The 15,822-nt window shown below is 47.3% G+C and overlaps 1 protein-coding gene across 1 annotated transcript in view; it reads left to right on the top strand.

Moving 5' to 3' along the window:
• Nucleotides 1-15,822, top strand: part of LOC124013738 (CUGBP Elav-like family member 2) — a 210,717-nt gene that overhangs the window by 127,488 nt on the left and 67,407 nt on the right. Inside the window, exon 3 of the mRNA XM_046328201.1 lies at nt 10,655-10,737. Coding sequence (XP_046184157.1) covers nt 10,655-10,737 — 83 coding nt within the window. The remainder of the gene's footprint in view (nt 1-10,654; nt 10,738-15,822) is intronic.

Genomic DNA, 15,822 nt, shown 5'->3' with positions numbered 1-15,822 from the left:
AGTACAGTGGTGAACCTATAGGTCTTCAGTGTATGACAGGTTAGTACAGTGGTGAACCTATAGGTCTTCAGTGTGTGACAGTGGTGAACCTATAGGTCTTCAGTGTGTGACAGTGGTGAACCTATAGGTCTTCAGTGTGTGACAGTGGTGAACCTATAGGTCTTCAGTGTGTGACAGGTTGGTACAGTGGTGAACCTATAGGTCTTCAGTGTGTGACAGTGGTGAACCTATAGGTCTTCAGTGTGTGACAGTGGTGAACCTATAGGTCTTCAGTGTGTGACAGTGGTGAACCTATAGGTCTTCAGTGTGTGACAGGTTAGTACAGTGGTGAACCTATAGGTCTTCAGTGTATGACAGGTTAGTACAGTGGTGAACCTATAGGTCTTCAGTGTGACAGGTTAGTACAGTGGTGAACCTATAGGTCTTCAGTGTGTGACAGGTTAGTACAGTGGTGAACCTATAGGTCTTCAGTGTGTGACAGTGGTGAACCTATAGGTCTTCAGTGTGTGACAGGTTGGTACAGTGGTGAACCTATAGGTCTTCAGTGTGTGACAGGTTAGTACAGTGGTGAACCTATAGATCTTCAGTGTGTGACAGGTTAGTACAGTGGTGAACCTATAGGTCTTCAGTGTGTGACAGGTTAGTACAGTGGTGAACCTATAGGTGTTTAGTGTGTGACAGGTTAGTACAGTGGTGAACCTATAGGTCTTTAGTGTGTGACAGGTTGGTACAGTGGTGAACCTATAGGTCTTCAGTGTGTGACAGGTTAGTACAGTGGTGAACCTATAGGTCTTCAGTGTGTGACAGGTTAGTACAGTGGTGAACCTATAGGTCTTCAGTGTGTGACAGGTTAGTACAGTGGTGAACCTATAGGTGTTTAGTGTGTGACAGGTTAGTACAGTGGTGAACCTATAGGTCTTTAGTGTGTGACAGGTTAGTACAGTAGTGAACCTATAGGTCTTCAGTGTGACAGGTTAGTACAGTGGTGAACCTATAGGTCTTCAGTGTGTGACAGGTTAGTACAGTGGTGAACCTATAGGTCTTCAGTGTGACAGGTTAGTACAGTGGTGAACCTATAGGTCTTCAGTGTGACAGGTTAGTACAGTGGTGAACCTATAGGTCTTTAGTGTGTGACAGGTTAGTACAGTGGTGAACCTATAGGTGTTTCAGTGTGTGACAGGTTAGTACAGTGGTGAACCTATAGGTCTTCAGTGTGACAGGTTAGTACAGTGGTGAACCTATAGGTCGTCAGTGTGACAGGTTGGTACAGTGGTGAACCTATAGGTCTTTAGTGTGTGACAGGTTGGTACAGTGGTGAACCTATAGGTCTTCAGTGTGTGACAGGTTGGTACAGTGGTGAACCTATAGGTCTTTAGTGTGTGACAGGTTGGTACAGTGGTGAACCTATAGGTCTTTAGTGTGTGACAGTGGTGAACCTATAGGTCTTCAGTGTGACAGGTTAGTACAGTGGTGAACCTATAGGTCTTCAGTGTGTGACAGGTTAGTACAGTGGTGAACCTATAGGTCTTCAGTGTGTCAGGTTAGTACAGTGGTGAACCTATAGTTCTTTAGTGTGTGACAGGTTAGTACAGTGGTGAACCTATAGGTCTTTAGTGTGTGACAGTGGTGAACCTATAGGTCTTCAGTGTGACAGGTTAGTAGAGTGGTGAACCTATAGGTCTTCAGTGTGACTGGTTAGTACAGTGGTGAACCTATAGGTCTTCAGTGTGACAGGTTAGTACAGTGGTGAACCTATAGGTCTTCAGTGTGACAGTGGTGAACCTATAGGTCTTCAGTGTGTGACAGTGGTGAACCTATAGGTCTTCAGTGTGACAGGTTAGTACAGTGGTGAACCTATAGGTCTTCAGTGTGACAGGTTAGTACAGTGGTGAACCTATAGGTCTTCAGTGTGTGACAGGTTAGTACAGTGGTGAACCTATAGGTCTTCAGTGTGTGACAGTGGTGAACCTATAGGTCTTCAGTGTGTGACAGGTTGGTACAGTGGTGAACCTATAGGCCTTCAGTGTATGACAGGTTAGTACAGTGGAGAACCTATAGGTCTTCAGTGTGACAGGTTAGTACAGTGGTGAACCTATAGGTCTTCAGTGTGTGACAGGTTAGTACAGTGGAGAACCTATAGGTCTTCAGTGTGACAGGTTAGTACAGTGGTGAACCTATAGATCTTCAGTGTGACAGTGGTGAACCTATAGGTCTTCAGTGTGTGACAGGTTGGTACAGTGGTGAACCTATAGATCTTCAGTGTGACAGTGGTGAACCTATAGGTCTTCAGTGTGACAGGTTAGTACAGTGGTGAACCTATAGGTCTTCAGTGTGACAGGTTAGTACAGTGGAGAACCTATAGGTCTTCAGTGTGACAGGTTAGTACAGTGGAGAACCTATAGGTCTTCAGTGTGACAGGTTAGTACAGTGGAGAACCTATAGGTCTTCAGTGTGTGACAGGTCTTCAGTGTAGGTTAGTACAGTGGTGAACCTATAGGTCTTCAGTGTGACAGGTTAGTACAGTGGTGAACCTATAGGTCTTCAGTGTGTGACAGGTTAGTACAGTGGTGAACCTATAGGTCTTCAGTGTGTGACAGGTTAGTACAGTGGTGAACCTATAGGTCTTCAGTGAGTGACAGGTTAGTACAGTGGTGAACCTATAGGTCTTCAGTGTGTGACAGGTTAGTACAGTGGTGAACCTATAGGTCTTCAGTGTGTGACAGGTTGTACGGTGGTGAACCTATAGGTCTTCAGTGTGTGACAGGTTAGTACAGTGGTGAACCTATAGGTCTTCAGTGTGTGACAGTGGTGAACCTATAAGTCTTCAGTGAGTGACAGGTTAGTACAGTGGTGAACCTATAGGTCTTCAGTGTGACAGGTTAGTACAGTGGAGAACCTATAGGTCTTCAGTGTGTGACAGTGGAGAACCTATAGGTCTTCAGTGTGTGACAGTGTGAACCTATAGGTCTTCAGTGTGACAGTGGTGAACCTATAGGTCTTCAGTGTGTGACAGGTTAGTACAGTGGTGAACCTATAGGTCTTCAGTGTGTGACAGGTTAGTACAGTGGAGAACCTATAGGTCTTCAGTGTGACAGGTTAGTACAGTGGAGAACCTATAGGTCTTCAGTGTGACAGGTTAGTACAGTGGAGAACCTATAGGTCTTCAGTGTGACAGGTTAGACAGTGGAGAACCTATAGGTCTTCAGTGTGACAGGTTACAGTGGAGAACCTATAGGTCTTCAGTGTGTGACAGGTTAGTACAGTGGAGAACCTATAGGTCTTCAGTGTGACAGGTTAGTCTTCAGTGTGGAGAACCTATAGGTCTTCAGTGTGTGACAGGTTAGTACAGTGGTGAACCTATAGGTCTTCAGTGTGACAGGTTGACAGTGGAGAACCTATAGGTCTTCAGTGTGTGACAGGTTAGTACAGTGGTGAACCTATAGGTCTTCAGTGTGACAGGTTAGTACAGTGGTGAACCTATAGGTCTTCAGTGTGACAGGTTAGTACAGTGGAGAACCTATAGGTCTTCAGTGTGTGACAGTGGTGAACCTATAGGTCTTCAGTGTGACAGGTTAGTACAGTGGTGAACCTATAGGTCTTCAGTGTGTGCCAGGTTGGTGATTCTGAAAGAAGATGAACCGTAATACCAGGTCACTCATGTAGGAGGGTGCACTCTTTGTAAAACACAAAGGGCCAGTGGGTACACTCACATGTTTTTCGGTGGACGTTGCGTATACTGACTACTTAATCCCTACTGATGCGTATCAAAGTAGCGTAGTGGAGGTATACGACTTGTCAATTATACAGTACAAATATAGCAATCTTACATGAAGTAGCCTCGTGTGCCGAGCACATAACCTCGTTTAGCTGAATATCATGTGCAGGCAGGACATGCGCACCTCTCAACGTGTTTTGGAATGGAGCAGCTCACAGAAGAATCACATCGGTAGCGCGTAGGGTAGGAAAGACATTTCAATGATATGATATCTACCAGTATATGGTAACTAAGACAACAATGGGTATGCAAACCGGGTATTTAAAAAGTTAAGTCCGAAGTGTTGGTTAGTAGGCTATTTGTGATGCACATTTGTCAACGTGCTTTTTGCATCAGGGGTGTCGACATGGATGGGCCTGGGTGGACAGAGGTACACCCACTGGGGAGTCAGGCCCTGACAGGCCCACCCAATCAGATTGATGTAGTTTAAGCATTGTTTTGGACTTAAACCATCACATTTTTGTATTTTATTTATATTTACATTTTTTATATTTTGATAGTGAAAATCTGTGAAAACTCATGAAAACAGAGGAAAACAGTGTTCCTTTCCTTTGCTGGGCAGGCCGTTTTAAGAACTTTCTGGCAAAATATTAATATACCCACTTCTCCAGAAACCACTGCACCACTGCATAGGGCCGATGAAAAGACAGCAGTCACACACAGCATGCTGTAAAAGGAGAAGCAGTCCATAAACCAGTAGGTCCCATTCATAGGAAAACAAAAACAAAACATTAAGCCTTTCCCAGTTGACTATTACTTCCCATTGCAAAAAAAAACATTTCACGTTTAGCACAAAGTAACCAGGGACCTGAAGTGTAAAGTTGAACTGACAGCGTTGTAACTACTTTGCAGATATGAAACGAACAGAAAATTATAATATCAAAAAAATATATATATCAAATTCCCAGTTTATGCTACAAAACCAACTTTACAAGAGATTTTAAAAATAGGTTCTATTTGACTCAGCGTTCCATGCCGAAGTCTTAGGCATTGTTGGCAGAATAGATGCAGTTCAATGCATGATTAATATAATTCCCCAATACACAGCTGACCTGCTACATAGTTTGCTGCCTCCATTTGGGATTTCAGTTTCAATGACTCATTATTCTGGACAAAAACGGACGAATGTAACTAAGGATGGGAATGTCAATACAATCAAACTAGCAAGGGCAATGATCACAAGTCAGTCATAACATGGCTAATAGGCTAAAGTGTCTATTTATGTACTGTAGCAAGCTAAAAAAAACAGAGCCTAACGTTAGCTGGATAGATAGCTAGCTAGCTGCTATAGGGCAGCGCACAATTGGCCATGCGTTGTCCGAGTTTGGCCAGTGCAGGCCGTCATTGTAAACAATAATTTGTTCTTAACTGACTTGCCTAGTTAAATAAAGGTTCAATAAAAATACATATCTACTCCGATTTCAGAGCACTCTCGTCTGAGTGTGCCAGAGCGCAGATCAACTGATGAATTTACAAACACGCAACACCTCCTGAATATGACCGTGTAAGTAAAAGTTGAAAAAAAGTCATAGCTAGTCAAGGTGAGTGAGTTGTTCTCTCATTTGTGTCTGGAAGTAGAAATCTAGCTAACTAGCCAGTTAGCTTTAGGTGCTTGGTTGGGACAAGCATTCATTGGCAGGCAAGCTGCAGAAGGACGTGGCTACAATTCCCCATTGTTTATCAGTGCAATTTTGACAGCCAACTAGCTGAAAAGGTTTGAGAGGGTTTATCTAATGTTCCTTCGTTAGATTTTAGCTCATCTTGCTCTGGCTAGCATTAGTTGTGGACCTTGTTGTTGTTGATGTGCATAACTAAGGGCGAGAGAGCCTTGTGGTATTTACATATTTGCAGAAATCCATTCAGGTGTATTCTGTGGCTTTTGGCGAATGCGTTCTAATGATCTAAAGTCACGCTGTTACAACTGCCTGTAAACACACAGTCCAGTTCAAAATGAATGATGGAAGGTCTGCGTGACAAATGGCTTGTTTGTATAAAGGCCTACTGTAGCTCTGATTGGCTATAGCGCACCGTTCTGTGTAGACTCCGGTCCTGGACAAGACAGATGTTTTTATTTGGTTTTGTTTCCTGCAGTGTCTATTAATTGTCCAAATGCACAGCCGCTTTCACACTATATTACATAGACTTTTCACAAATGCCTTACGGTCCGTAATAACCAAACATTCTAAGAATCTATGAAAATGACCATATCTAAGTGGTCACTTGTCCGAAAATGTTTTAAAAATGTGTCATATTCTTCCTGGGGGTGTAAATGTCATGTTGCTAAAATGCTGTCAGTTCCACTTTAAATGCAACCATGTTTCACACACACAAGTTCTTTTCAAAGAGATGGGTAACGCCACAAACACACTGCAATAAAAAAAACACAGTTTCCCTCAGCAGATGATGATCATTATTCTTGAAAAGAGAGAAGCTAACACAACAACAACATCCTCTGTTAACACCTGCTGGCCCTCAAGTAGGCAGACGTTTTTGTAAAAACAGTCCCACCCATTAAGGCAAAATGGGATTGCTTGATTCCACTGTTACTTCACACAAACATTGTCCTAAATACAGTTGAATGGCATATGCCTTTATCTAGCTGATGGCTGACTTAGCTAGCTAGATTCATCTCCCCAGAGACCAGCAAAGAAACATTCTAATTGGTGTTAACCCTCAGTGTTAACCCTTATCGACAAAAACTTTTAAATCAGAACATCATTATTATTATAGTCATTATTTGATCAACTCTTAGCCCTTCTCTGAAGGCGTAGAAGGCCCATTGTTCCCCACTGTGTTTAGGATCGTAATATTTGTAGAGTGGCTCTATTTTCATGAACATACATTTCTTCACTATTCTGAATGTCTATGAATCCATATGTTGTTCTGAAATATGAACACAGAAAACTGGACGTGTTTAACTCTTATTATGGTCTTTAATTTGACTCGGTCTCGCCCCTCCTCCGGTCCTGTCTCGGTCTCGCCCCTCCTCCGGTCCTGACTCGGTCTCGCCCCTCCTCCGGTCCTGACTCGGTCTCGCCCCTCCTCCGGTCCTGACTCGGTCTCGCCCTCCTCGGTCCTGACTCGGTCTCGCCCCTCCTCCGGTCCTGACTCGGTCTCGCCCCTCCTCCGGTCCTGACTCGGTCTCGCCCCTCCTCCGGTCCTGACTCGGTCTCGCCCCTCCTCCGGTCCTGACTCGGTCTCGCCCCTCCTCCGGTCCTGATCGGTCTCGCCCCTCCTCCGGTCCTGACTCGGTCTCGCCCCTCCTCCGGTCCTGACTCGGTCTCGCCCCTCCTCCGGTCCTGACTCGGTCTCGCCCCTCCTCCGGTCCTGACTCGGTCTCGCCCCTCCTCCGGTCCTGACTCGGTCTCGCCCCTCCTCCGGTCCTGACTCGGTCTCGCCCCTCCTCCGGTCCTGACTCGGTCTCGCCCCTCCTCCGGTCCTGACTCGGTCTCGCCCCTCCTCCGGTCCTGACTCGGTCTCGCCCCTCCTCCGGTCCTGACTCGGTCTCGCCCCTCCTCCGGTCCTGACTCGGTCTCGCCCCTCCTCCGGTCCTGACTCGGTCTCGCCCCTCCTCCGGTCCTGACTCGGTCTCGCCCCTCCTCCGGTCCTGACTCGGTCTCGCCCCTCCTCCGGTCCTGACTCGGTCTCGCCCCTCCTCCGGTCCTGACTCGGTCTCGCCCCTCCTCCGGTCCTGACTCGGTCTCGCCCCTCCTCCGGTCCTGACTCGGTCTCGCCCCTCCTCCGGTCCTGACTCGGTCTCGCCCCTCCTCCGGTCCTGACTCGGTCTCGCCCCTCCTCCGGTCCTGACTCGGTCTCGCCCCTCCTCCGGTCCTGACTCGGTCTCGCCCCTCCTCCGGTCCTGACTCGGTCTCGCCCCTCCTCCGGTCCTGACTCGGTCGCCCCTCCTCCGGTCCTGACGGTCTCGCCCCTCCTCCGGTCCTGACTCGGTCTCGCCCTCCTCCGGTCCTGACTCGGTCTCGCCCCTCCTCCGGTCCTGACTCGGTCTCGCCCCTCCTCCGGTCCTGACTCGGTCTCGCCCCTCCTCCGGTCCTGACTCGGTCTCGCCCCTCCTCCGGTCCTGACTCGGTCTCGCCCCTCCTCCGGTCCTGACTCGGTCTCGCCCCTCCTCCGGTCCTGACTCGGTCTCGCCCCTCCTCCGGTCCTGACTCGGTCTCGCCCCTCCTCCGGTCCACTAATTGTTCTTTTGACGAATCACATACGCTCTGAAAAAGACCTGATATGAAAAAGACCTGATATGAAAAAGACCTGATATGAAAAAGACCTGATATGAAAAAGACCTGATATGAAAAAGACCTGATATGAAAAAGACCTGATATGAAAAAGATCTGATATGAAAAAGATCTGATATGAAAAAGATCTGATATGAAAAAGACCTGATATGAAAAAGATCTGATGTGAAGAGACCTGATGAGAACCAAAAAATGGGTCTGCTTGTCTAAACGCAGCTTTAGTGTGTGAGAACTATGCTCTGCTAGCCCTCACAGGCCATGAGAATCACTACACACCACTACTGCTACACTTACCATCCCATACACAGGCCCTACACTATGGAGATCACAATAGGCCTATGCTAGGCTAAGACACTAATGCTAGGCTAAGACACTAATGCTAGGCTAAGCAACGCTGATACAACACTAATGCTAGGGAATCACAATACACACCACTAACACGCTAACCCCCATACCTATGATGACACTATAAGAGCTAAATAGGCTGTGTGCTTTTGGAACCACAATACACATGTATTTCCAGACTCTGGGCTAACCCTTCCATACAGCCTCTACACTATGGGAATGACAACAGTGCTAATACGAAGCTCAAAGCTGTCCATACACAGGCCCCACACCATGGGCATCACAGCACACAGCTAATGCTAGGCTGTTACGAATCCCTTTTGGCCCGACAGTCTAGGGGGGGATGGTAATGAGACCCGTAACATAACTCATGCAAATTATTATTGTGACAAAGTAAGTGTGAACGAAATAACCACGACAACAGAAATCTACCGTCAAACTCCAGGTTTATTTATAAACACACGGTAATGGGGGGAGCAGGAAAAGGGGCTGAGCTGGACCCAAGGAAAGAAACAATAAATATACAAAAACACACCCCTAAGCTAGACTAGCCTACTTTAACAACAGCTAACTAACTAACCAAAAATACAGTGGGTGGTCCGCCCAGTTCTACCTAGTGTATTTAACAAAGTTCACCTACGGGTAGTGTATGCCCATGGGCGACTTGTCTTGGTTTCCCCTTTTCCCACCAGCAAACAAACAAACACCATAACCAAAAACAATACTCACAGGTGATGACAAAGTGCTATGAGGTGCTTAAACAAAAGAGAGGTTAAGACACAAAGCGAGAGTGACACACAGAGACCTACAGACATGGCATTTACAGAGAGATTGAGCTGAGCTCATGAACAAACAAATGATGGGGTTTTTAAACCATGGGGAAGGAACTGTGATAGGTCAGGAAATAGGAGGAGGTGTGTCTTCTGATTGATGATTGATTGTTGACTGATTGGGGAGTGATGATGTTCACCTGTGAGGGGAGAAGGAGAGAAAAGAAACACACACACAGGAATACACACACACACACACACACACAGGATAACTTTATCCGTAACATAGGCTAACCCCTCCCATACACAGGCCCCACACCATGGGCATCACAGCACACAGCTAATGCTAGGCTAACTCCTCCCATACACAGGCCCCACACCATGGGCATCACAGCACACAGCTAATGCTAGGTTAACCCCTCCCATACACAGGCCCCACACCATGGGCATCACAGCACACAGCTAATGCTAGGCTAACCCCTCCCATACACAGGCCCCACACCATGGGCATCACAGCACACAGCTAATGCTAGGCTAACCCCTCCCATACACAGGCCCCACACCATGGGCATCACAGCACACAGCTAATGCTAGGCTAACCCCTCCCATACACAGGCTATACACTATGGGAATTGTAATACAGACTACTACTGTTACACTAAGCTCAAACCTGCCCATACACAAGCCCTACTCTATGGAAATCCCAGTGCATTCCCGTCATGCTAGGCCAAGACCTTAACCATCCCAAACACAGACAGCACCATATGAAAACGCTGGTCATTTTAAAGCCACCTTTTCCAATGGAATGGAATCATCAACCCCTCTGCAAGGCAAGCTCCAATGCATACTACCAATTCCTCTGTGAGGGTGTAGGGTTAAAAATACATGGTACCTGTGCAACATAACGGAAGTGAGATGGATGGACAGCAGGACTAGTCATTCACACACGTCTCAGAAAATGAGGAATTGAAAACTGTAAATGTGTGTGAAGCAGTGATTCTACATGACTCAGCAGTTCCTCTGCTCCTTATACTGCTGACTGTGGCTTAATGGTCTACAGCTGGACTGTTTGCTACCTACACTGGAGATGACTATTTCATCCACCGTATAATGACTATACCTTTCCTTCTCTCTCTGTCTCATTTCTCCCTCTCTCTCTCTCTCTCTCTCTCTCTCTCTCTCTCTCTCTCTCTCTCTCTCTCTCTCTCTCTCTCTCTCTCTCTCTCTCTCTCGCTCTCTCGCTTTCTCTTTCGCTCTCTCTCTTTCTCTGACTGGCTCCTGTCCTCCCTCTCTCCCCTTCTCTCTCTTTGATGTGTCTCTGTCATTCTGAAGTACTGTTACTCAAGTCATTAATACTGAATTGTTTTAAACTCGTGAATGTTTTCTTCATTTAAATGCTAAGCTGGTTTCTCCTTCAGCCTAGTTTTGACGGATGACGTAAAACTGTATGAATAAATGAAGAACCCTTTTTGGTTGCTTATCATGTTCATCTCTCTCCCCCTCTCTTCTCCCAGGGTGCTGTTTTGTCACGTTTTACACACGGAAAGCTGCCCTTGAAGCCCAGAACGCACTGCATAACATAAAGACCTTAACAGGGGTGAGTGTGTGTTCACGGCCCACGCTGCCCTGCTGTCACACAGTGTCAGTGATTACCAGGGCATATCTCCCATTACTGTCACGTCACACACTGTGGCTGTCTGTATTGTGTGTGTGTGTGTGTGTGTGTGTGTGTGTGTGTGTGTGTGTGTGTGTGTGTGTGTGTGTGTGTGTGTGTGTGTGTGTGTGTGTGTGTGTGTGTGTGTGTGTGTGTGTGTGTGTGTGTGTGTGTAGGCCTTTACTCCGTCACTAACTGCATTTAGATGCTTATTTGTGTCATTTGTGTCTGACTACATTATACATTCTGCGTGTGAATCTATTTCTGTGTGTGTGTGTGTGTGTGTGTGTGTGTGTGTGTGTGTGTGTGTGTGTGTGTGTGTGTGTGTGTGTGTGTGTGTGTGTGTGTGTGTGTGTGTGTGTGTGTGTGTGTGTGTGTGTGTGCTGTAGGGGCCTTTCCTCTACCAGACTCCTGCTGCTGTCCTCTGTCCCTGTGTGTATATTAAACACAGTGGAGTGATTGAAGAGCAATAGGATTTTGTCTCGGCTCCCCTCCCAGGTTCTGGAAGTCTCTAGCTGCTCCTCTGGGTTTAAGAGGCCCCTGGGCCACGGTTACTCCTGCTTGGGGTGTTGGCCGGTTGCAGCCTTGGCTGTTCTGAGGCTCTGAAGCCTTTTGATTAGAGGGAAGGGAAGTCTGTACACTGTATTTCCTCCGTTGGTTAGTCGATGGACCTATTGGGTTAGAGAGGGTGGATATGAGGACGGATATGAGGGTGGAGGGTGGATATGATACGTCACATGCTCTAAACATTTGAAGATTAGGGGAATGTGAAATTACCGCCCTCCCTCATTTCCTCTGCCAACTCCTCCTCCCCCTGTCCCTCTTTTCCCCAGGCAGGTAACACTCTAAAACGAACACACACAGGGCTGAATCAATAGGACCATAATCACATCCATTTGAGCGGTTTTGGGAGGTCATGATTAACTCATTTAAAATGGCCTCCTCTGAGATCTCCAAGGCAATGCAGCACTGAGGATATGTTTGAATTTGACTTTAATAAAGTACTGACTGACCTTCCTCTGGGAGGAGGGAGGGAGGGATGTAGTGGGAGAGAGAGTCCATAAATGCTTTATCGTTGAGTGGAGGTAGAGAGGTGGACAGAGAGAGCAATGGACAGAGAGGTGAGCTAAGGAGAGGATGGAGTGATGAGGAAAGCATAGAGGGAAAGCACAGTTCGCTTTAGGGCAAGGCAATAAATGAGTTCAGCTACAAAGCAATCCGTGCTTGTTAGCTCTCTGTCTCTCCCTCTCTTGTAAAAGGCAGTAGAACAATGTTTATATTGGCTCTCTGTCTCTCCCTCGTTCATTCTTGCGCTCTAAACTGTAGGCCCTGACAGGGTGAGATCCAATCACAGCAGTTGGACGGCGGCCATATTGGACGAGAGCGGCTGGCAGAGCTGAACAGCGGCCATATTGATTTAGGGCACACACAGGAACAGTTGAATGGCTGCCATGTTTGAGTATGGCGTTGAGTGTGAACAGTCTGGAGAGAATGTGGTAGTGAGTGGAAACAGGGATGTTCTGTACCGCCCTGCATAGTACTCCTATACTCCCCCCATCTCCTACACGGAATTCACAAAAAGAAAGGCCTAGACTGTCAGCTACATATTGGAGTGACACACTTTAGAAAAGCAGCCGCTCTCCTCCGCCAACTCCCTGCCTGTCCACCCCCCTCTTTCCTCCGCCAACTCCCTGCCTGTCCACCCCCCTTTGTCCTCCGCCAACTCCCTGCCTGTCCACCCCCCTCTCTCTCCTCCGCCAACTCCCTGCCTGTCCACCCCCCTTTCTCCTCCGCCAACTCCCTGCCTGTCCACCCCCTCTCTCTCTCCTCACACACACACACACACACACACACACACACACACACACACACACACACACACACACACACACACACACACACACACACACACACACACACTGTGCCTCCTCCCTTCCCCAAATCTGCCAAGTAGCTTTAGATGAGTGAAAGGAGACGGGGGGGGGGTGGGGGACTCTGTTTTAGAGGAACAAAAAATTAAAGTAAGAGTTTTCTTTCTAATGAACAGCTAATGAAGCTCTGGGGACTGTGGGTGGGGGGGGGGGTTGGAGAAATGAGGGTGGAGATGGCTGGTCGGAGAACGTAGCTAAGGGGGGGCCCGCTTCTCTCAGAGCCTCTAATGTCACCACTGAGCTGTGCTTTAAACTGTCCCCAAAACATCTATCGACTGAAAACATGCCCACAGCTCCTTCTGCAGATATTTAAGAACATAATACCCTCCCCTGCTGCACAGCCATCCGCAGTCTGGACCTCCACATACACACAAGTAGTCACACTACACGCACAAGTAGTCACACTACACGCACAGCCAGAAGCACACACGCACACACACACTACCGTTCAAAAGTTTGGGGTCACTTAGAAATGTCTTCTGAAACTTGTCAGTCTATTCTTGTTCTGAGAAATGAAGGCTATTCCGAGAAATTGCCAAGAAACTGAATGTCTCGTACAACGCTGTGTACTACTCCCTTCACAGGACAGCGCAAACTGGCGCTAACCAGAATAGAAAGAGGAGTGGGAGGCCCCGGTGCACAAATGAGCAAGAGGACAAGTACATCAGAGTGTCTAGTTTGAGAAACAGACGCCTCACAAGTCCTCAACTGTCAGCTTCATTAAATAGTACCCATAAAAACACCAGTCTCAACTTCAACAGTGAAGAGGCGACTTGGTGATGCTGGCCTTCTCGGCAGAGTTGCAAAGAAAAAGCCATATCTCAGACTGGCCAATAAAAATAAAAGATTAAGATGGGCAAAAGAACACAGACACTGGACAGAGGAACTCTGCCTAGAAGGCCAGCATCCCGGAGTCGCCTCTTCACTGTTGACGTTGAGACTGATGTATTTGTTTAAAAAGTATTTTTAAATACACAGCCCAAATCTCATATTTTTTATTTGAATCGACCAAATTGTATTTGAAAGTATTTTCAAATACTTATTTTAAATACTACTTTCAAATACCTGGGTTTAATGCAAGGGAGTGCATTTGAGTATGAAATGAAATACCTGAAATAGAACTGGAAAACAGGTCTGACACAAACACAAATACAAATGTGAGTTAAAGGCTGTCGGCCCGTCCGCCAGACAAGGTTGTCTGAGATTTTCCACTAAATTGAACTCTTTCATCAGCGGCTGACAGATGTCTAAATGGCTGGTGTCTCCCCACGCCAGCGCCCACAGCACAGCACAGACTGCCTGTCACACACACACAGTCTGTGTGGCTGGGGGGGAGAAGGCCGTGTGAGAGCTAATCTAGGACACTGACTTTCTAGTGCCCTCCAGCAGCTCTCTCTCTCTCTCTCTCTCTCTCTCTCTCTCTCTGTCCATTTCTCCATCTCTCTCTCTCTCTCTCTCCCTCTGTCCATTTCTCCATCTCTCCCTCTCTCTCTCTCTCTCTCTCTCTCTCTCTCTCTCTGTCCATTTCTCCATCTCTCTCTCTCTCTCTCCTTCTCTGTCCATTTCTCCTCTCTCTCTCTCTCTCTCTCTCTCTCTCTCTCTCTCGGTCCATTTCTCCATCTCTCTCTCTCTCTCTCTCTCTCTCTCTCTCTCTCTCTGTCCATTTCTCCATCTCTCCCTCTCTCTCTCTCTCTCTCTCTCTCTGTCCATTTCTCCATCCCTCTCCTCTCTCTCTCTCTCTCTCTCTCTCTATGTCCATTTCTCCATCTCTCCCTCTCTCTCTCTCTGTCCATTTCTCCATCTCTCTCTCTCTCTCTCTCTATGTCCATTTCTCCATCTCTCCTCTCTCTCTCTCTGTCCATTTCTCCATCTCTCCCTCTCTCTCTCTCTGTCCATTTCTCCATCTCTCCCTCTCTCTCTCTCTGTCCATTTCTCCATCCCTCCCTCTCTCTCTCTCTCTCTGTCCATTTCTCCATCTCTCCCTCTCTCTCTCTCTCTCTCTCTCTCTCTCTCTCTCTCTCTCTCTCTCTCTCTCTCTCTTGTCCATTTCTCCATCTCTCCCTCTCTCTCTCTCTCTCTCTCTCTGTCCATTTCTCCATCTCTCCATCTCTCTCTCTCTCTGTCCATTTCTCCATCTCTCCTCTCTCTCTCTCTGTCCATTTCTCCATCCCTCTCTCTCTCTCTCTCTCTCTGTCCATTTCTCCATCTCTCCCTCTCTCTCTCTGTCCATTTCTCCATCTCTCCCTCTCTGTCCATTTCTCCATCTCTCCCTCTCTCTCTCTCTGTCCATTTCTCCATCTCTCCCTCTCTCTCTCTCTGTCCATTTCTCCATCCCTCTCTCTCTCTCTGTCCATTTCTCTCTCTCTCTCTCTCTCTCTCTCTCCTCTCTCTCTCTCTCTCTCTCTCTCTCTCTGTCCATTTCTCTCTCTCTCTCTCTCTCTCTCTGTCCATTTCTCCATCTCTCTCTCTCTCTGTCCATTTCTCCATCTCTCTCTCTCTCTCTCTCTCTCTCTCTCTCTCTCTCTCTCTCCATCTCTCTCTCTCTCTCTCTCTGTCCATTTCTTCTCTCCTCTCTCTCTCTCTCTCTCTCTCTCTCTCTCTGTCCATTTCTCCATCACTCCCTCTCTCTCTCTGTCCATTTCTCCATCTCTCCCTCTCTCTCTCTCTCTCTCTGTCCATTTCTCCATCTCTCTCTCTCTCTCTCTCTCTCTCTCTCTCTCTCTCTCTCTCTCCCTCTCTCTCTCTGTCCATTTCTTCATCTCTCCCTCTCTCTCTCTCTGTCCATTTCTCCCTCTCTCCCTGTGTGAGAAAAACGCTGGATGAAAAACGCCTTTGATTCATAGTTTTTCTTTGAAGGATATTTCATTCTCACTTTGTCGGGGTGGGACGAATGTGGGTGAGGAGGGGTGATTTCAGACGTGATCAGTCGAGCACCTGTCCTTGATGCAGGCTGATCAGAGTGCTGCAGAGCGTCAAGTTTGATAAGGAGAGTGGGACTCATTAAAAAGCTGCACTTCACAGACCACACACACACACTTTGTCACACACACACACACACACACACACACACACACACACACACACACACACACACACA

The sequence above is a fragment of the Oncorhynchus gorbuscha genome, linkage group LG25, assembly GCF_021184085.1.
Source record: "Oncorhynchus gorbuscha isolate QuinsamMale2020 ecotype Even-year linkage group LG25, OgorEven_v1.0, whole genome shotgun sequence".
Taxonomy (NCBI): domain Eukaryota; kingdom Metazoa; phylum Chordata; class Actinopteri; order Salmoniformes; family Salmonidae; genus Oncorhynchus; species Oncorhynchus gorbuscha.
The sequence above is the reverse complement of the archived record's forward strand: the minus strand, read 5'-3'. Positions and strand labels throughout refer to the sequence as shown.